Below are 22683 nucleotides of genomic sequence, written 5' to 3'. Positions count from 1 at the left end.
GCACTGTACAATTTCTTCATCTTTAATATTTACATCCAAAAGTTTACCTTATTGTGAGATGCAGCTAGTTGTTGATCAGCTGTGTTTATCTCTGAAGTGGCTTGTAGTTCAGCAAGAAATTGCTTAATCCAGTCTGAAAACCTGAGCAGGAGCTCATCAAACTGCCCATGCTCAGCAACAAGTGATTGAAGGAAGTTGATCCTATAGAATGAAAGTACTTGATGCAATTTAATCACTTCCCATAACCAAACCCTGGTTGGTCAGCATTAAAAATCATGCCAGATGCAAGGAAATTAGGAAATACTGCTTTATTTTGCCATATTAATTTCTTAATTCTGGGGGATAACGTAACATTTGAAAGCACCTTTGGATCTTTCCTGTTTCCACTCTTTTATTTATATCAGCTGTTAGAGGTACCCCAAACAACCAAGGTATGTTCTTCAAATTTTCTTTATGGGTGTAATCCCAGCAAAGAGAATGTTATTGATGGAAGCTAAACTTTAATTTTCAGTCACAGCTATTCTGTTTGCCCTATCATCTGAAACACTGAATCAAGGTGAGAGTCTCATGAATTTAGGCAGGGAGTGAGGAATTTCATGCTCAACTTCCACTGAAGTAAGCAAGGGTAAGTCTGATCAGAGGAACACAATTCAAAGGGACAATGTGTCCAGAGGAGTACTCAGCAGAATTAAGTACCTAAGGACCAAGACTAAACCTGACCTTAAAAAAGACCTTGTCATTTACCTTCCCATTTCCCTTAGAAATTTCTATACCTAAATTTCAACCTGCAGAAGATCATTATATAGTAAAACAATCATATTGATAAAGCACCTAGAAGATTATGTCATTGATCAAGATCTATGATTCAAGCTACATTACAAATAGTAAAATACGTGTGTTCTCCATGGAAAGAATCGAAATCTAAATTTATTATAACATACAGTTTGAAATAAAGGAGACAGTTTTTCTGAGCTTTACATGAACCAGCAGCCTAAAAATTGAGCATTTATAGTATTTATGGCAAATTAGAATTTCAAAGGGATTTTAAAAATACAATAGTGTGGCTTCGCACAAGGTAAAGCACGTAACTGAAAAAAAACAAGAGCAGATTATTAGAGATTTCAGAATTTACTTGGGAAATTGTAACTGAGGAAATGCAAAATTGCCTTCGTTTCCTGCCCCACACTCCTTGAAACTGACTCTTCTACCAAAAAAAATTGGGGAAAAGACAGCATCATAAATCTGTGGGATTCTCCTCCCCCCATTCCTGGGAGCTCAGGGATTGGTATTGATTTTAAACCTTTGTTTTCCCAATGGTAATACTGTAAAAAATATGTTTTGGGATTGGGCTTCCTTATCTGGATATCGGTTACTTTAACACGCAAAAAACACTCTGAAACACAAACCTTTGATCAACAATTTGTGGTAAAGCTTTCCACCTCTCATCCAGCTCTTCAAATTTTTCTTTTATTGTTTTCACACACTGCTTGGAAGCTGTTGGAAATAGTGACTCATTTAACTGTGAAAGGCTCTGATAGACTGAAGCATGGGACTCAATATCAGCTCGCAAATCCTGGGATAACAAAAGAATGTAAAATAGATTAAGCATTGCACCATATTACGCAAAATAACAAAAACTAATAAAAAAACCAGCTACAGATTTCCAGTACGGCACTTCAAGACAAGTGAGTGAGCAGTCAAATCCTTGGAGGCCTATTAGGACAAGCAGGTACTCAACATCTCTCAGACAGCTAAATCTGCAATAGAAGTTCAGAAGGGATTCATCAAAGTTGGGGTTTTTTTCTCCTTTAGGACAAAGTGTGACCTTTCCATCCAGCTCTATTGTATGATGGCAGTGGCTAAAATGAAGACCACATTTTGCAACATATTTTGTGTGCAGCAAGAGAATTGTGAGGAAATGTTGCAAACTGGCCCAAACAAAGCAAAACAAAAACAAAAAAAAAACCAAAAAAAACCCCCCAATAACAACCAACCAACAAAAAAACCTAATCTCCAAACAAAAAAACAATCAACAACAACAAAAACCCCCAATCCCCCAAATAATTTTCCTTTTCTTCAGTAATATTTAAAACTGACAACTTGGACAACTTGGCTTCAAGGCAAGTATAAAAGATGTTACATTTGGCCAACTGCTTCATATTCATCTAAAAAGAAATGGCAAAAGTTCCAAGGGAAGGCATAATTTAGAATAGGATGAAAGTCTGGTGTTTGAAAAAAAAAAATCAGAAAGCAGACTTTCATTGTGATTTCAAAATTTTCGAGCATTTTTTCATCTGAGAACCTTTCCTCACATGCAAAACAAAGAAAAGAAATATTGCTGAATAAAGGAATTTCTCTAGAGAAAGGATCTTCTAACAAGCAGACCCATGTCCTTCCTTGGCAGATAATAGGATATACCAAGGCACCTTTTTCTTTTTCCTTAAGCTGGCATATTATAGTTAAAAGGAAGAGTAAAGTAATTGAGAAATAGCAAGTGATAATGTAATACTTCCTAGGAGATTTCCAAAGCCCAGAATCAATTGACTTGTCAGACTATAGCTAAGCAATTCCTTCCTTTAAAAGACACAGAAATACGCCAGGAAATGTAGGGGGACCATATGTCAGTTGAAACATACCTGCAGTGCCTGCAGTTCACCTTCCAGCTTAACTCTATCAGCAGAAACATACTGCTCTGAAGGCCTGGCTGTAGCTTCACACCCCTCCAACCAGGCCAGGAAGGCAGACAGCTCCTTCTCCTGCCTAACAAAATCACAACTTAGAGTTACCAAGTCATCCTCTCAGTCTCACACACGGAGCACAGGAAGGTCTCTGTGTCCATCACAACAGCTGGGAGAGTTTACTCACTTCTGCCACTGAGCCAGAAGAGTCTCTAATAAGTTCTGTTTCTCCTTAGCACTTTCCAGCACTTTTTCATATTTCTGCTGTAATGCTGTGACCTCCTGAGCAGCTTTTTCTTTGTTGCCCACCTTTCGGACACTGGCTGAGAGAGAGGCCAGAGCGTTGCTCAGTTTTTCCACAGTATGACAAAGGTCCTAGTGAACACGTAAAAGAAAGAGAAGTCACATGCATGAACAATAGAGTTATGGTAACAATGGTGGGAAAAATTCTGTAGTTCTACTCATAAGTTTGAAGCAATGCTACATCCATCAGATCATGGAGTCACTTCATAGCTTAGATATTGCTCAGGTCCACCCTCGGTACACGTGTTCCAAGCATATCAATGAATTAGCCTGTAGTGGCAAAAGACTTTCCTAGGAACAGTGCTAAAGAAAAACAAAGGAGTCAGATCTTCTGAATGGGCATGCAACACTGCATCATGAATGCAGGGCAAAGCTCCAAATTCAGGAAAAAGCTCAAGATTCCCTAAGGTCTGTCTAAGAGTTGCTATTATATATAAATATATAGAGTAAACTCAAAACCTTACTCCAACAGGTAAGGACTACCAGACTTGCAGCCAATGTCATGACACGGGAGTAGGGAAATGTTAATTACATTTTCCAGTGTTGCTGTTTCTAGAAAGCTGGGAAACTTGTCCATATGAAAATGATTGAAATGTAGTGCAGTGAGTTAGAAAAGCACAAAATGAAACAGATTTAAAATCACGAAAGTTCCAACTCACAGGTGTGCAATAGTAACAACAATAGTAATGGCTGTAATTACAAGAAATCATATATAGGAGGAAATACAAATTATACAGGAACAAGCTGCTGATAATTTCAGATCAAGATATTTAATCATCATGATCCCCAAAGAGAACAAGACCTTTTAATAGCATACTTAGCTGTTATATAATGTTTAAAAGCCAATAAAAATGGTGATTACAAGTGCTGTCTAAATAAATTCCCCATATGCAAAACATTTTTCCTCAACTAAGTATCAAGCTTTTTTTGAAGCAGACAGGTCAGGTCCCCCTTGAAAAAAGCCTTTGCAAGCAGTTACCTCTAAGTTCAGAAGACATTATATGCATTTTACTGCAAGAACAATACGACTAAAATTTTTTGTAGTATTTTCTTAGAAAGAAAGGCTATGATTATTGTTGAAAAAACATACCAGAACTTACAAACAGATATACTACTCCAAACTCCCTGAGATGGGATTATTTGTAGTTTGAATACCAATCCGGTATTTTTTTCCTTTTGTAGGGGACTGAACCACATATCCAAATACCCATGGACTTCTAGCATCACAGGTAAAAGTTTCTAAGTTGAAACTCTGTCCAGTCTTTTCATTGCTCAAGAAAAACTACTTCCAAGCATATATTTTCTTTAATCATATGGTTTTCATGAAAACCTTAGAGGAAAAATATCTAGCAGACTTGTTTCTTATCTTCTGTTTTTCATAATGTTTTAGATGCATAAAGTTAAAACCAATAACCTGAAGGAGGTTAAGTGGTACTTTTAGGCTTTCTTCCCCCCTAGACTGGGGAAGAAACTTTCCAAGCCTGTCTGAAATGGTGACAAGAAATAGCTGAAGAAGTACTTAAGCCTTCTCTGGGGCTGCCCGCCCAGACCTTGCCTCCTTCTTGTCCTGGGTTGTGTGGCATCAGGCAGCCCCTGCTCTGGGGGTTACTGGCATTTGTGTAAGGAGGTCAGTGTGGTACTGTGTCCCTGGACTCAGTGCTAGGAATAACTGGCCACATGCTCACCATGCAATCCTGAAGGGCTGCGTATGTTGCTGCTCCCGAAGAGCATGATGTGAGAGGCTCAGCTAGCTTAGCTTCAAATTCAGACACTGACTGCTGCACCTATGAAAAAAAAGGCAAACCAGAAGCTAAAACCAGCAGGAATTACATAAATGATTCTTTAAATAACATCTTTTAAATGTTTGCTGCTAAGAGAATTTTATATCCTAAGCCTTTGTAGTGCTGAATGCCTTTTGAAGTTAAAAGATGCTAACAGTGCTCAGTTCCCCCTGGCTGGGGCAATAATAATATTTAAATTATTTTACTTACAACCTTCTATGAATCAAAGACTGAGATTAAAGTGTTTGTCACAAGAATGGATGTGGTTCAAAAGTACAATATCCAGGAGAATCACTTAGGTTTTCCAGAAGACAACATAGTTTTTTGAGTGTGTATATTTTACTGTCTTTCTGAAGCTGCCTTTTAGGCAATTGAAAGCACAGATTTATGTATCTAGGTCCTGCAATTACCTTACAAATCTCCTTATTTATTTCAGCTCATCCTATTATGATATGAATTTTATATTAGATTTTGGAAAAATATAGAGTAATTCTATGAATTGCTGCAAACAATCCATTAGATTTTGCATAGTCTACCTGTTTAAGACTTTCTTCATATTTCTGCTGCGCTGATGCATTCCCTGTGATTGTTCCTTCCAGTCTCTGTGCATGATCTCTTAGCTCTTCCCAATACCTTTTGACCTGAGTCAGTTTGGCTTTGATATGTGCACGTTCTCCTGAGGTAACAAACTGGGAAAAAGACTTGGCTTCCTCTTCTAGATTTGAGATTCCAGTTGTTTTACCATCTATCTCTTTATTAATAACCTAAAATGTAAAGTGATAGTAAAAAGGTTCACAATAAGTTTTTAACTATTAGAACAGTATTTTCCAAATGTTTTTACCTCAGCTACAAAAATCCTTCACCAAAAAATTACTAAGAGGAGAGTTCATTGACCACTTGAAATAACTAGTACTAAAGTCTTTAATATGATCTGTAAATACCCTTTTTCTTCTTGAAACTAACACTGGCAAAGGTTTAAAATACAGACTGCTCTAGAACCAGTGCACATGAAGAGCAATTAGAATTGGCTGAGGTGCATATTTTCATAAGCAGACATGATGGTTCATATTTTATTAGCATCCCTTATTTCACAGGGAAGTCATACACAATGCTCTTTAAGATTCAAAATAAACAGAAGATGAAAAAACATGACTGTGTAACTGAAAAAAGTGTTGTTAAGGAGCTGAACCCTAACAGTTGGTTACTAATGTTTAATAGGGTTTCAAGGACTTAGAAAATAAAACATGCCATGATTTGAAAAACAGTAGAAATGGATTCCATTTTCCAATTTAAAATACTACAGTACAATAAAGGATAAATTTAACTAGACCGTAAGGCAGGGTGAGTGTGCCCTTAGGCAGAAGATTAAATAAAGAACCACATTACAGTATAAATAGGAAACCATGAAACAAGGGTGATAATGGTTTTTGGCACTTTTCATCTGTCTTGTACCTCAGTTACCAAATGCATGAAGACAAACTTGCACTGGCTTTACATTTCAGCAGCTCCATGACAGCAATTGTCTCCTATTATTTTGCACTTGTCTTATTACAAATTAGAGGAAAATCTGGCAGCTACATCATCCAAGAAAGAAACTTACAGTGTTTCGTGTTCAGTGGCTATTTATTCAGTTGGCACCAATGAACTTGGAAATAAGCTTTTTTTCACAATAGGTTTTTTTTTTATTTAAATTACTGCTGATGTATCATGTCCATGGAGTTTTCAAAAGCAATGGAAAACACCCAGTGGGAGAGATTTGAAAGATCCAAGTGAGATCTTTAAAACTGAAATAGGCAATAGCATTCTCATATATAAAAAAGTTAAGATGCGTATGTATAAGAAAGCAACCAAAAACTTTCTTGCAAAAGCACTCTCAAAGCATAGGTTGTGCCCAACATCTGCTATAATTGTAATAAAAAATATGGTCTCTTTCTTGCCATTATAAAGCTCAGGACTGGCTTACTGCAACATTCAGTCAAAAATTAGCAGGGTGACTGTCAGAAAAAAAATGTGGTGCTATAAGAATTTATAGTTTCTCTTTATGCAATATATTCTGAATTAATTTGGATTATAAAATATCTTTTTTTTTTTGCATGAGAACATGTTGCTGAGGAAAAATACTGGATTTGCAGCCCTGAAGCTGAAATTATCTAACAATGCAGCAGATACAAATGAGGCAGTGCTTTCTCACTCCTACGCTATTCTGTTAAATTCACTCAGTTACATAAAAGAAGGTGGATAATTGAGGCTTTCAAACTCTCACAGAGTCTGCCACCAATGGTAACTACTTGTGAGAACTGTCATTTTGTTCCACCAGGAATTTCAGGGATATGTGTAGGTGAAAATCTGGCTCTGCTGAAGTCACTGGGGCTTTGCAATCAATGTCACCAGAAGTAGGAAATTACCAGTACCATGTAGGATAATTACATTCAGCTGACCCCAGGCTTTTAATTTGGTCAGCCAAAGGTATCAAGGAGCACACTGTTTTTTAGTCATTTGCCCTATGTTGAAATATTCCTTACTAAAGTGGTGTCCTAGAAATTATGAACTAAGTATGCTGATTAGTGTTGTGACACACTCATCGGGAAACTTAAGACAAAACATAAAAAATTCTTCAAAATCAGGCTCAAAGCAATGCTGCTGAAGTAGACCTCTAGCTATGTCCATGCACTGCAGGTGAGATCACTCATTTCACACATCACAGCTCATAAAGCTCATTAGTGCACAATGATGTACCCTATGCCTCATGTGGAGGATTCTCTGTTTTATGTCTGTTCACTCAGGTGTTCACAAACATCATCTGCTGACCATGGTGTTTAAATGTGTAAGAATTATGATGGAGTTTTCAGAAACTTTCAATGCAGTGTAAAAATCATTGCTTATCTGCTTCTATAGTAAGGAACAACTTTTCTGGGAACTTGGTTGGAATAGGCTATTGGGGCTTAAGAAGGCTCCATTTAGACAGACAAGAACTGACACGCAATAATGCAATCTTAGCATCACTTGATGCACTCATTTTCAGTCTTAAACATTGAAATCCTGTCCACTAATTATTTAAAAGCAAGACAACATGATAATATATGCCAGTGGAATAAGTGCATACATATTATTTCATAAGGAAACTGTTTTTGAATTGCTGTGGTGATGAAGCAAGAATTCAAGCATTGTTTTGTTCTTCAGTGATGAAGTCAAGAGATTTATTTATTTTGTCTTTGTAAAGTTGTGAACAAATTACGAACAGGAAAATCTGTTTATAAACTGTTTCTGTCACATGAAACAAGTGCCTTTATGGGATCCTTTGGAAACAGTGTCAAGCTGGTCTGCAAGCAGCTGCACACCTGTGCACCTTCTGAAGAACAAGTAGGTCCCAGAAAAAAGAAAATGGCAATGTGCACTGCATACCGAAAAACTCTGCACCCTTAGAAACATGCCATTCCAGAGAAGGTACACTTTCATTTGTGGAAGGATACAAAGTCAGCCCTTGAAATGCAATGCTTGGAGACAATATGCACCTCAGTCAGCAATTTGAAACTAAACCACTGTGCATCTACAGGAATATACACAGAACTTAAGACAGTGCAAATACAGTAACAGAAAATGTTATGTAAGTTTTCAAGCTACCAAGAGCAACAGTTTCTTTATTAATTCAGCATAAAAGATACATAAATCAAGTTATAACTTTAGCTTGCAAGATTAAAATCAAGTTCTATAGCCACTAGCTGATGTATGTTTTTTAAAAAACCCAAACTTGTATTTATGTAGTTATTTTGTACACCAGTTGAGATTACTTGAAAAATAAGACAGGTATAAATTATGTTTTTAACCATACACACAAAGATTTCACATATGTAAACTAAACACTAAAAGAGAAGGCAGCCTGTAAGAATTTTTCTTTAGTTTATGTAAGACCTTACTGCTTGGTATATTAATGTATAAAATGTACCATTATTTCATTGTGGTAGTTTTAAACATGTAAAATGTCTCTTCTCCCATTTGGCCTCTAGCAAAGTAACAGATAAATGGGCTTTTAACACTCAACATAACAAGAACTAATCACCTTGATTTGGCTGATCTGTATGTCCAAAGGAGATGATGATGTTTCCAAAGTTTCCAGTTCTTTTTCTTGTTCAGCTATCCAGATGGACAGAGCTTCAAAATTATTGCCAAAATGATCCCACTTGTTTTTCACCATTTCCATGCTTTTAATACTAAAATTAACCAAATCAATTAGAGAGAATAAACAGTTTAATATAATGAAGCTGCTCATATTCTTGCTAAAATAACAAATGGAACTTATTCAGTCTAAAAAAGGGTCATTTTAAAAAGCCCTCATTTTAGAGGACCAAGTTGTGCATTAAATTGCATGGTTCTCTCTTAGGCCATGCACCAGAAGTCAAATAATTGCATTAGCCATAGTGGGGACACTGAGAGGTAAAAGAAAGTACAGCTTCATTCATCAGCTGCACAAGAATCTCATCATAGCACGAAGAGAAAGGAAAAGGAACATCAACAGGATGAAATTTATATGAAATAATATGAAATTATGATTATATCAGAAATCTAAATATTTAGATAACTGAGTGCATAGGTGTTCATAATTTAGTCCCTAGGCCAGAATGATTAAAACCAGTGAAATGTGGACATACACATAGTCACCAATGCTTGACTGCTTTATTGATCTTGCTTTTTTGTAACAGCAATCTCACCATTTTACAGGAAGTTTGTGTTTGCTGTGGCAATGATTTCATATCAAGCCGAAGAATCAACAACAAATGTGACTCAACTCCCTCAGAGTCAATAGTTTTATATTCTTTGAAACATACATTATAGGTATGTTAAACAGAGACAGATTATGACTGATTCTTCTATGTCAAGGACTGCAAACAAAGCACCTTTTTTTTGTCACAAGTAAGAAGTCTAAGGCCATTATACAGGGCCTAACAGCATTAACTTCCAGTAACTTCCAAGTTTCTGCTCCTTTCAAGTAATTGAAACCAGTGCTAATGTAGGCCCTGCACACAGCTTGCAAAACACACATTTTCTATTTCACTGAAAATATTAAAGTTTCGTCATAAAAGTTTGAATATTACAAAATTTCAAAATACATTTTCCTTCTAAATATAGCCTAAAAACCATTCCACGGTAAAAAGTTTTAAACCTTTTTCCCCCCTCATTAAAGCTAGAGGAAGCTTTAAGAAAAGATGTAGCCTAAAAATGTAAAAATTGGCCTTTTAATTTTTTCTCATTTATTTTAAAAATTAAAAAAAAATAGGAATGTCAACAGCCATTTACTGATAAGAGTGCATGCAAATTCAAGTTATTTTTAGGAAAACAATGTGCAAAAATATTTCACTCAAGTCCAGCCCTTGAAAATACAGCTGGAAATCAGAACCAAAGGACCAAATCAGTGGCACGACTGCTGTTGTATGCCTTCGTTGTAGTTTAAGAAAGCCACAGATTGTAAAGAATATAATCCCAAACAAACTGCACAGCTCTGCACGATCTCCTTGGAAAACAGATGGGCTAAGTTCTTACAGTAGCTGACTGTGGAGAGCTGCTCAAACTTTCCTTTTCCTGTTCATCAGGATACTTATGCACCTTATGAGTTTGGAATACCTTCACTTTAAATTACTCAGCCAAGATTTTTATTGATGATGCAAGTTAAAATATAACCCTTACACACTTACTGTGAGTTCTGTAGATATACTATAGAGAGTTGTATGTATTTGCATCTTTTACAGAAGGTATTTAGCTTTTTATTATGTGTCACACACTACCATAGACATTCTGTATAATCCATACATTCAACTAAAACTATTTCATACCTACATTGAAAGTCTATATCAATGATGACTTCCATTTAAAAATAGATGACTTTATTTAAAAAGTGAATATTCATTGTTGTATGGGTAAATTTCTTGGACTGAAAAGTCACACTAGTTTTCTCTCTAATACTGGAGAAAACGATGTGTAAGAGATGGTAGAATTTGACTGCAAATCACTCTAACACTTTATATTGGAGAAAGCATTATATAAAAGGTCAGATCACCCTTTGCTGCACAGGCTAGTTATTCTGGTTTATAGCTGTTCTTTCATATCAGGAAGAAAATGACACTAAATTAAAATCAGATTAGCATGATGGTGGTCATTACAGGGGAAAAATCCCCAATTATTTGGGTATTGCCCTTTGGTCATATTCTCTATGACTTGTGTATGAGATCTAGTGTATGCAAAAATACTGATTTCATACATACATACAAATGTAGGTATATAGGGATATTGCGAGAATAGCAACATTCTGAATTTGAGTAACAAGTTCAATAACTGAATTACTCATTTGAGAGAAGGGATGAAATTTTTAGAAATACAAAAAGCTAAAAATATTTATCAAGCTTTCCTTGGAGTTTGAACGTTTCATTTTTAAAGAAAATCTGGAAAATGATGCCTTTTTTTTTTTTTTCAGCAGAAGCAGCTTTTGATATTGCCCATGAAATACAATCTGGGCATTCACCTAAGATGAAGGCACTTCTTGACACTCCTATAGAGAAAGTGGAATACTGAAAACTGAGGCAAATGTGGTAAATGTGCTGTTCTAATACTCCAACTGAGATTTTTCTTTCCAAAAGAGTCCAGTACCTCAAGAATGAGCTCGATTATCCCTTCTTCACAAGACCAGGGCTTAAAGATAAGTGACTGGTTAAATATAACTAACTTTTATGAACTACATAGTATTAAAAGAAATACTACAAAGTATTAAAAGAAAATATTTTGTTTGCACACACTCTTTTGACGTATTTCGTACCATAACTTGGTTACTATGCCAGAGCAAGCAGTAAATGACAGAACTGATGAGACAACACAAAATGCTGACAAGGTATGCTAGAAATTTGATACAATCTTATAGTGAAGAATAAATATTAGGACTTGTTAAGAACATACTCTTCTTCAAGAGTAACTTCCACTTTTTTCACTTGTTCTTGGATTGATTTTGCCTGATGCTGAAGGGACTGCTTGTTCTTTGAACCAAGCTGTATCTCAGAGGAATTCTTCACCAAATTCTCAGCCTGTACTGCCATTGCTTCAGTTTGTTTAGAAAGTTCCTGTAAGGATGCAAGATGTATTAATACAGCTATAAAGAGTTTCATATAGTTACACAGAAAGTATTTTTCCTCAATGTTTGTGGTTGGAAAAAATTACCTGTGTCCTACATGTAATTTGAATGTGTAAATACATAAACACAATCTCTGAAGACAGTAAATTTTGTATTGCATTTAAGAAAAGTTCTTTTGAGCAAACTAGATTGAATTAAATTTATCAAGGGAAGCTTTATGTGCAAAATTTTTTAAGTCAAAAAATCAAAGTTTCTTCTATACCTCTTCAAGAAATTTATTTTTGCATTGCAGAAATTATATGCATCTTTACTTAATTTTTAAATCTTACCATTTACAAAGTGGATTTTGTGGTATCTCATATTTTGTATTTTCACTTTGATTAGCACCTATTTTCTGTCAGAAACATTAAACCCCCACACCAGAACAATGGATGCTGAGTATAATCAAGGTAGGTATAATTTATTATTGGCTTCACCAAGGGTTAACAGCAGTGTGTAAACCATGGCACTTAGGAAAAACAAGCACTATAATTACTTCCATAGTAGTAAAAAAATGGGCTGGGATAATTCTGTGTTACTAAGGGCAAATGGCATGTTATGGCTTATGTCCATGGGGTAGAAGTCTCTCCTTTTTCTTCTCAGGTCTAAGAGTGCTATTTGTGACATTTCACACAACCTTGCCAAAGTGCACCCTATTAATGTTGATATGCAAGTGCTCAACACTGGATTACCAGCATAGATGATTATTGAGCATAAAATGGGAAGTCCTCAAAATATTATTAACTTTCATACGTATGCTTCAGATGCAGACTTAGAGAAATCATTCACTTTTTTTTAATAAAATGACTTTTTACCTCTGAACAGTTTATGCAGTCTCTCATCTGTATATGCAATTTACACCAGCATTAACAGGAAACCATGCAAAGATTGAAGGCAATACACCCAGCACATGTCGACAGGCAAGGCAGAAAGATACCTCAGTTCCTGCATTTCACACAGTCAGTACCTTGGTCTGATCCAGTTCTGAGGAGAGGCTCTCTAAACTGCTGAAGTTTAAGATACGTTCAAGTACAGAGCTTGCTTGATTGAGATATTTTACTACTGTTTCTTTGTCTCTTTCAAACTGCTCCCATTTATTTATTGTGACCTAAAAACCAGACAAACAAAATGAAAAAGGAACACAAAGAGATCAAAGGGGAGAAAACAAGATTTCCATTGTACATTACTGAAAAAGGAAAAATGAGAAAATCTTGACATAAATTAAAATAATTTTTCCTGAGAAGCCATCTACTCAACAGTGAGTAGATGAAACTCTTCTAAACCAAATAAAACTTTTTTCCTTGAATTTTCATTGATTCATACTATGCTGTGCTAAAAAAGAACTGTTCTCTAAGTTGCCAGCAATATTTAAATCTTATATTTGAATGTCCTGTAAGAAGTCTGAAGTAATACATGCAAAGACTTATGGTGACAAGTAGTCAAAAATATCAAAAGGATTTTCAAATTCTTTAATGAAATAAATTACAGTAAAATGGTAGAAGAAAATCCCTACTCATAGGAAAATCACACATAAGGACCTATCTGGTCTCTTCTGATAATGTAGAATTTTGATTAACATACAGCATTAAATTACCAGTCATAAGAACTATGACAGCTTAAACAATTATTTTCTTGATTCTGAAGCTCAGATTAAGACTTTATATATGGGAATTCTTAGAGAAAAAATGGGTTTCAATAATAAATGCTTACATTAAGAAGTTATTTGAGGTTTATTGATCGTGTTTCTCATCTTGTGTTTTCTCATGGGAAATAGTTTCGGTGACTTTAAATGTTTGGATGGAATAGCAGCCATTTAGATTAACATTCTGCTAAGAAAAATGTAAAGGGCAAACCACATATGGGTGCAAGAAGCTATAAATTCTAATCCCTGTTCAGTCAGTGATTATTTATACAAGCTGAAACAATCCATTTGATTTCCCTGTGACTTTCTCCTTCCGTCTTTAAATTTAGGATCACAGCATATATTTCACACAGTAGTTGTGAGGATTATATTTGCCCATCAGGTGTTACTAACCTAATATCCAGCCTAAGGAAACTCAACTAAAGAGGAATGTCATCTTTAGTAACCAGAAAAGAGACATCTAAAAATTAATTCATGGATAAATTATTTAAAACTGTTAACTATTATGACTGAATAGTTGGGATGTTTAAACACTTCCAGACAGAATGCTATTTCTTTATTATTTAAGAGGTATACAGTAGCTTCAAGAAGTTTTCATAGAAGTACTGATCATGAAAACCCCAAGGACCAAGAGTCAGAGGTGAGAAAATGAGGTTTTGATATTAAAAAAAGTTGGGTATTACTAAGTTAAAAAAAAAAAAGAAGAAGAGGAAGAAGAAAGCATGAGGTCTTATTTCCATGTGCAAATGACCCACCTGCAGTTGCTCTTCCCGTTTCTCCATAGTCTGCTGCATGTTCTCCAATGTTCCCTCTAATTTTTGTAAATCCTCTCGTACTGTGCTGGGCAGTCCACCTTCAATCTGCAACCGCTTGGCTTGGGAGATCTGCTTTTGCACATCTTGCCTTTTTGCACGGAGTCTCCTTGTCCTTTGCTAAAAAGATTCACCCAACAGGAATGATTAGACTTCTTAGCCCTAATGGGAAACCAGCACAATACAGTCCCTTTCTGGTTTTGCAGGGGCATGCAGTGAGAGTAAGAGGCAAAGGGATAAACGGGCAAGTATCCTTGAGACTCTCACATACTCATCAAGTATATGCCCTGGCTTCCAAAATGTCAAATGCCACCCTTTTGTGGCATATGCATGTGAGAAAAAGAGTAGAAATGTGGCCATTTATCCAAAGCATATTTGAGAAAGCAGAAGCTGCAGCAGTTGAGCGACCACAGCAGGAGTCACAGGTTCATGTATTCCTCATTACTGCATCCAGGTCTGCTCTGCACTCTTGAGGCACAGGTTGGAGCCTCAGATTGAACAAAGCAATACATCAGCCTTATAGAGAGCAGTAGGGGATTGGCTAAGTTGTGTTACTCTGTCCTGGACATGTTTTGATCTGTAGCACTATCAGAAATTCCTAAGAATACATCTTTCTAACGTGCCTGACCCATGCCAGCCTTGCTAGGTAAACTCACAGCTAGCTCAATTCTGCTCTAGGTACCTTCAGGTCTGTGTCAAAGTGTGTTTCCACCTTGACAGACTCCACACCCAAGAAAAAGAACTCAAGGAGAAGTTAACTATTTCTACTACCTCTCCTAAAATGGATAAGGAATGTAGACTATTTAAAGAATGAATACGAACCTTAACACATACCCAAAGAGTTTAGATAAGACACAGGTAAGACTTGGTAGTGGCTTGGTCAGACAGTAAGCTGTCTGACTCCACAGAAATAAATGTTAAACACTTAAATAATGCTCAAACATTGGCAGCAAATGACTCCTATTCTCATTAGCTTTGAGCAGCTCACGAAGTTAAATTCCCATATTTGGCCTTAAAAGCTGTGATTCTTGCTGTATGCAAGCCATACCATTGATTATTACTGTAGCCTGTAGATGTTTTGATCCATTATCAGTGCATAAAAAACCTCCTGTTCCACTCCCACAGAATGGAGGCCCATCTGTCACAAAAAACAGCTATCCAGAGGAGATAAGGCTAGAGGAACACCTTCCCTCCAACATTTAGAGTCAGGGCCACATCAAACTGGTAAAATAAAGAAATTTCCAAAGCCAGAATTGTGCCAAATTTACCATGATTGAATCTGAAACTCAAGCTATAAAAAGATAGAAAGATAGAGTCTACATATTTGCAGAATACACTTACCCAAAATTAAAAGTAAATGAAGCTTGTTTTTCAGGTGTTTTGTGCTCCAAAACCCCATATGAAATAAAAGTTGACATTTAACATTTAAAAAATACTGAAAACATTTTTCATTAAAAGAAATCAATATTAGGCCATATAGGACTACTTCTGTTGTAATTCTTCCAAGTTTAAATATAAAGATTTATGTTACTGGACATAACAAAATTTTGTAATTACATTAATTCTTTTGAAAAAAATTGGATATGGACATGAGTAATTGCCCTACCTGATGATGAAGCAGTAATTGCTGAGCTTGTAATAAACTTTCTGTATCCAGGATCTTTTCAGCTTCTGCTTGGACTTCTTTAGAATTGTTAATTAACTCTTCAATTGCACTTTTAACTTCTTCTTTGTACTGGACACAGTCTCCAACAGCACCTAAGGTATTTTCAATCTAAAATTACAGATAACTTTAAGTATTTCACGTTGAAAGACACATCTATATTTTAAGGGTACATTTATGTTTGGAATACTTTTTCAAAAATACAGTATCTTTTTAAAATTCAAACAATTTTTATCTCCAGCATTTTTGACACCTTTAAATTTACATTGAAAAAGTGTCTTTAGACTTAAAATGTGACTGAGGAGACCTTTGTCTTGTTCAAACATACTCCCTATTACACTGCCATATGAAAAAAAGCCATCTGTGACAGCTACTTATTGGTGATCACTTAGAAAACACGCACTCTCCTTATCTTTGCAGGCTGACCCAGATTCCAAAACACCTGCACTACTCAACACACAAAAAAATTTTGCTGCCATTTGGCCTGTCTTGAGCAGTGTATTGGTGAATCACAAATACATTAAAGTGCTCAGTTACCCCGGTTTTATGGACCACAGTGTGTATGTGGTGCAGTATCCAGTCTCAGCGCACAGAATTTTATGAAGAAAGAGGTATCCATTCAACATACCAGAAAGTTCTCCTCCATTTGCATGATTCAGCTGAATACTTGTAGCTGATTTTCAGGCTCTGTTCATCATATAGTTCCTATGTTTTAAGGTTTTAATCATCAACTATTCTAGATCCTTTTCTTTTTCTTTTCCCTGTTCTTTTCCTTCTTTTTTTTTTTTTTTTTACTTAAACCATTCACTTCCTGGTTATATAAATGTTTAGGCTTCACTCTCCAAAACTATTGCTGAACTCTGGCCATACCCAGTATCAGTCTTTGTTTAAACAGACTCATCTACCTGATTAACAAGCTCTATAAATACTATTCAGACTTTTAAGAATCAGTAGTCTTTTAACTATAGTATAGAGTGCCACTTAGATTATGCTTTTAGATTCAAACCAAGTATAGATTTGACCCCTTGTTTTCTTATATTACCATCATTAACTTATTCTCATTAACTTACCCTTAGTTCTGCCTTTCAGAGGAAACAAAAAGCAAAAGTAATTAAGCTCCAAAAAACTGTCCCCCAAAAAACTGAAACAAATATAGTATCTTAAGCTTTTTACAGTCGGTTGGAAATTACATCTCTTGCCCAGACTTTCCGAACACAGTTTTCACACCACAGAAGTTTAGAGATGCTTCAATAAATACACAGAAATTTTATACATTTGAAACCTCTGTAAGGCCTCCACAAGAACTGACATTAACAATGAAATTTGAAGTCTGAACTTTGAGCTCTTTCTCTCTCCTGAAGTCTTTTTTTTTTTTTCCTTAAGTGGGTCTATTCCATCTTAGAATGCTCTAAGATGCTCTAAGTTTCACCTGATTTTTCTTTTAACTGAATGAACTGTGAAGCAGTAAGTTCCCTGAGAGCCCACAGAACTCAAGGGTTCAGTGGTTCTGAGAGGTTTTGCTTGTTACAAATTAGAAATTTCCCATAATTTCCACAGTTACAGCATCTCATTTTCATTCAGGCCTCGGAGAACTGCAGCCTTTTCCTGCAAATTCAGGGTGTGATACACATCCTTAATGACTAGAAATGACCTCAAAGTAGTGCTTTATTTCAGCATAGAAGATAAATGAACCAAGATTAAAGTGCAATTCTGTATCCACTAGCTGATGTACATCATGGTTTTGACAATGTTCAGTACGAACTGATTTAAAAAACCTAAAAATATGGACATTTTGATTCCAGAAACATTTATTAAGATACTTTCCAATTCTGCAAAGGGAAAAGATCCACTATAATAATGTCTATATTTTTTGCCTGCTACTCTCAGTGCTTTGCTACTAATGGAGTACAAATTAATTTTTCCTTGCTGAAGACTTGCAGCTTAATTGAAAAAAAACCACAGCAGGGAACTTGTGCATGTGAAGCCATAATTGATGTCATTTCATGTGACACTGGAAATGGAGAGTTCTTGTGTCCCTTGTACTGTACCTCAGCCAGCAAATCTAGAAGTCTCTTAAAGTCACTGGAAAGTTTACAAAACTCATCCTCTGTCTCTTTGGCCTCCAAATCAGGACAAAGTGCAGTCAAAACAGCAACTCTAGATTTCAGCCAGCTGTGATTTTCTCCATGCTTGTGAATATGCTTCCTAATTTCCTACAGAAAAAAATCAAAACATATTTGCTTCGAAGATACAAAATACATCCATAACTGACATTCACGGCATCAGTTCAAAGAATAGCATTGTAAACAGAGTACTTTTATCTTGAAACACTAGAAATGTAGTATTTTTCTATTTGCATACCCTATCAGATTCTATTCCAGTCAATGGCTGGAATTTTGCACTTCTTCCACAGACTTTACTCCACTGCTAATTAAACTGTTCTTTACTTAGTAGTGCAGTACTTTTCCCTCACAAACATTTTTACTTACAGATAGATAGATAGAAGGCAAGTACCACATATATGTTTTCCATATATTGACCATATTTCTTAGTTGCAATTTAAATCTGAATTGCTGACTTTCCCAAATATGTAATTTCATGCAATATAGTTCTGTGTAATTCTTTTTCTATTTAAATAGCTTTTTTCCCCCTCCTCTTTTTACCCAGTAGTTCAACTGTGTCTTTGTGGCAGTGCTGAAGAGATGTTGGCAGCAGTGAAACTATGTGAGTAATCAGACTTTTTTAAGCAGAAGCCCCCATTAAGCTAAAGATCTATCAGTTTTATCAAGGCCATCCTAATAATGTTTCTCCATATAGTTAGACGCATAACCTGCTCATGAATTTCACATAAATACCTACAGTATGTAGGTGCTCCCAGTATGTGAAATTAAAAAAAAAAGCCAGAAAGAAGGGTCAAGTTGGGCACCAAGAGACACAATAAATTATTGCTTAAAACTAATTTAACTAACCAACTCAATCTACAGCTATTCTATCACTCTGGTACCAGTGCCAAAGTGAATGGTAGAATATTTTTTCCTCCCCTGTTACACTACTGTAGAAGAGAACTTTTGGAATAGATTTCCTTAAATTTAAGTAATTAAATATAACATCATTCAAAAACCTGCAATCCAGAAATTTTTGCTTTTCTTTGAGCAGCACTTTTAACTCTGCATGCAATAAGATGATGGGCAAATATTTATTCTATCTGCCCCTCTATTTTTAATGTTCTAAACATAGAGGGAAAGGGACCTGTCACTCTCTAAATTATTAAAAGTAAGAACTTCTGCCTCACTTTGCTATAACATGCAACTTTCTCCTGGTAATGTTTTTAAGAATACCAGGAATCAATAGAGCTACTATGGTCTCTGTAGTAAAACAGTTGCACTACTTTGGAGCAGAATTTTATCCAGAGTCCCAGTAGCAATGACCATAGCTTTGTTAGAATATAAGCTAAGGGCTCACCCCCACAGATGCTTTACACTGCTTGTATTTGGCAGTATCATTAACATTTTCCTTTATCTTCTTTAGCTCTCTTTCTGTTGATGAAATCCAGTTTGCCAATTCAGAAAATCTGAAATAAGACATCACAGGATGAAAAAAAAAAAAAAAGAAAAAGATTAGACAAAAATTGCCACCACGAAACAATAACCTCTTAAGTGTAAGCAGAAAATTATAAAATCCACTCAAAGCCCCAGTATACTTTGTGAAATTACTACATAAAGTATAGTTTTCTACTTGAAGCTAAGATCACAGTATCATTTTTTACATGGTACTGATCTATGGCAACACATAGAGGAGTGACCATGCACAAGGCTCTGCAAGACCCAGGTAGGAATTGAGGTGACACCTGCTCTTATAGCCCTTCCAGGTGTCCGAGTGCTCTGTTAGCTTTATGTATGTGCTGTCTATCTGGGATTTCAGATCCTTCAGGATTCGGTGGCTGCTTTCCAATGTACCCCTCACTGGATCAGAGACTGGCAGTTTTTGGCACAGTTCTTCAATTCGTTGTAGCCTTTTCTCACACAGGTGGTAAGATCCCTTATCACCAAAGAACAACTGATGGAAGACAAAGCAGAAAATTCAATAAAATTACAAACTGGAAGAAATTACGAAGCATATCTATATACTTTTCATAAACTACTAAATTAAAATAAAATTTTTCGTTAAAGATCTCAAGAACTGATCTGACATAAGCTGGACACAAAGAGTTTGGTGGCTTAAGAGTTAGTCAGAACTTCTGTTTATTATTGACACTGAAATGTATTTCTGTACATGCCCCCAAGGAATGTAACTCATACCATGTGTTCCTTGATCATTTTTTCATTGCCTTCTCTTGATAACACCTTGTTCTGCCGAGCTAGTTCAGCTTTGCACTCCTCCACTGTCACCAGGAACTTGCTTTTCTGTACTTCAATTTTCAAGTGGATCAAATGATATGGGGCTTCTGTTTGAAGATCCTACACACCCACAGGGGCAATAAAGAAGCACGGAGATAAAACACTACTCACACTACTTCAGTAAATTTGCTACAAATAAATAATCTAAAACCCAATAATATAGAAAATAAAACATATATGTTCAAGAACAGATAAGGGTTTGTCTGTATTTGCTTTGTTACCAATGTCTTAGTTTTATCAAAAGGTCCTAAGTTGCGACCAAAATGCCCATGTATAAGGCACATTACAGAGACATCTTCATTCTTGGCAGGCCATAGCAAATATTTCCTGTATAAAATAGTATTCACAACGGGTTCCAGAGGTTTCTGCCTGTCTGCTAGTGAGACCACTCATCCATCACTCCAGCTTTGACCAGCAACATGGTGTAGCAGGCAATAAATTCCACAGCTGGTGAGCAAAGTTAGTTGTTGGAGTCTTTGGCAGAAGACAAAATTTAAGTTGATAGCCTGATGTCTTACAAATGTGGGTGGTTTTTTTTGCTTGGGAAAGTAACTAACATTAAGAAATGTTCTTAACACAGGTATCATTATGGCTGTATGTAGTGGGGGAAGATAAGGTTTTATAATTAATTTCTCACATTTCTTGATTTTACTTAACAGGGTTTTTTCAAGAGGCCATTTGTAGGTGTAGCTGCATCTAATATTGTAAAATACCTTTTTTCCCCCTTTTTCCAATTGTATGCAAAGCCAAATAATACAAATTAATTTGTTTTCTTTTAATTTTTTTTCAATATATAGGTCATACAGAAACTTTCCAAAACTAAGATTTACAATGTCCAGAGATGTCATTCACTAACCTTCCACTGCCTATGGAGTTTCCTCACAGCTTCCTGCAGGCTGTGTTGCTCTTGTTCTGGGAGGATGTCAGTAAGTTCATCACACGCTTTCAGAAAGGCATTTAGGACTCTCTGATCCAACTGGCTGAAAAATTCCTGAAGTGGAGGCAGAAAGTGAGAAGGTGAGAGAAGAAGCTGGATATTGATATTGGATATTGGTAACCTGCCAGCACAAAGTTCCCTAACACTCTCTAAGTTTCAATGTTACTTCTGTTTCATTGAAGAACTGATGTTTGAGTTAAGGAAATAACTATTTCTAGACAAAGTCTGGCAAATTAATTTATTCTCAGCCAGTACACTGAGATGGTATTTTAACAAGAATGCATTTCAAAGCTACATGCATAAGTTACGATTATAATACAGACACATATATTTATCTAAAAAAAGAGCAGCAGATGTGTGAGATTGTCAAAATATAGTGTTCTAACTCTCTGTGGTTCTACTGAAAACCCCATCCTAATTTCTATGGGTTTTTTTCACTTTCTGATTGCTTACATCCAATCTTACATCAATAAGACAGCTGATCATTTTCCTTTTTGTCTTTCAGTCTTAACATTAGCTTGACCTGATCTGTATCACTTCTACACATGCAAAAAATCCACAGCAGTTTTAGAATTAAGTAGGCTTTTATGTCATGCACTCAAAGATTTCCTTGAGGAAGGTCAGGGAATTTACTCACGCTATGTTTCCTGAGAAGTTCTTCAGGATTTCCTTTTTCTTTTAAGCAACAATTGGCAATCTGTATTACCTTCTCCAGTTCTGCTCTAGACTCCTCAAATTTCTTCATCAAACGGCTATTTGCTTCTATGTTTTTTCTCCACTCACCAGCTTTCCTGACCATATTCTGAGTTACAAGCAAAGAAAATGAGCTGGCAATTTCACAGTGAGTTTTATTTGCTCTCTTTTACCATGATCTTACAAAACATGCATTTAATTTGTGTCACTTTTAAATATATGCTTTTCAGCATGCTTCTCCCTCTCATGCTCCCATTTTCCCAATTTTTAATACTGAGGCTTGTACTAATGTCATAATTCAAATAAAAATTAGCAGATTAGATGTCTCTGATATTTTCAGAATGCCTCTGCCATTTGATTAGTGAGTTTCTTTCCTAAAGCCTGCTTTCAAATGTAAAGCATTTGGTATGATCAGAAGCTTGCCATTTCATTTTTCTGGCATCAAACTACCTCCCCTAACACAACTCAAAGTAAAGGTGGTTTGACCCATGGATCCAATCAGTTCCATGTTACAGATCTTCTGACCTGGAGGAGGTTTGTATGATTATCACACTAGTATATGTAACCAGGCACAAAGCTGCTTAGAAGACAGCAAATTTTATGGTTTAGTTGCTGAAATCCTCATTT

At 35.9% G+C, this 22683-nt stretch overlaps 1 protein-coding gene across 1 annotated transcript in view; it reads right to left on the bottom strand.

The window, feature by feature from the left end:
• Positions 1–22683, bottom strand: part of SYNE1 (spectrin repeat containing nuclear envelope protein 1) — a 294515-nt gene that overhangs the window by 171964 nt on the left and 99868 nt on the right. Inside the window, 17 exon segments of the mRNA XM_039568730.1 lie at positions 48–201; positions 1407–1573; positions 2637–2760; positions 2866–3053; positions 4667–4765; positions 5299–5526; positions 8820–8970; positions 11702–11862; positions 12880–13020; positions 14310–14486; positions 15973–16140; positions 18078–18242; positions 19492–19600; positions 19877–20085; positions 20328–20486; positions 21283–21417; positions 22001–22165. Coding sequence (XP_039424664.1) covers positions 48–201; positions 1407–1573; positions 2637–2760; positions 2866–3053; positions 4667–4765; positions 5299–5526; positions 8820–8970; positions 11702–11862; positions 12880–13020; positions 14310–14486; positions 15973–16140; positions 18078–18242; positions 19492–19600; positions 19877–20085; positions 20328–20486; positions 21283–21417; positions 22001–22165 — 2700 coding nt within the window.

This window comes from Corvus cornix, chromosome 3, assembly GCF_000738735.6.
Source record: "Corvus cornix cornix isolate S_Up_H32 chromosome 3, ASM73873v5, whole genome shotgun sequence".
In the NCBI taxonomy this organism is placed as follows: domain Eukaryota; kingdom Metazoa; phylum Chordata; class Aves; order Passeriformes; family Corvidae; genus Corvus; species Corvus cornix.
This window is presented reverse-complemented; position numbering and strand designations above follow the sequence as displayed.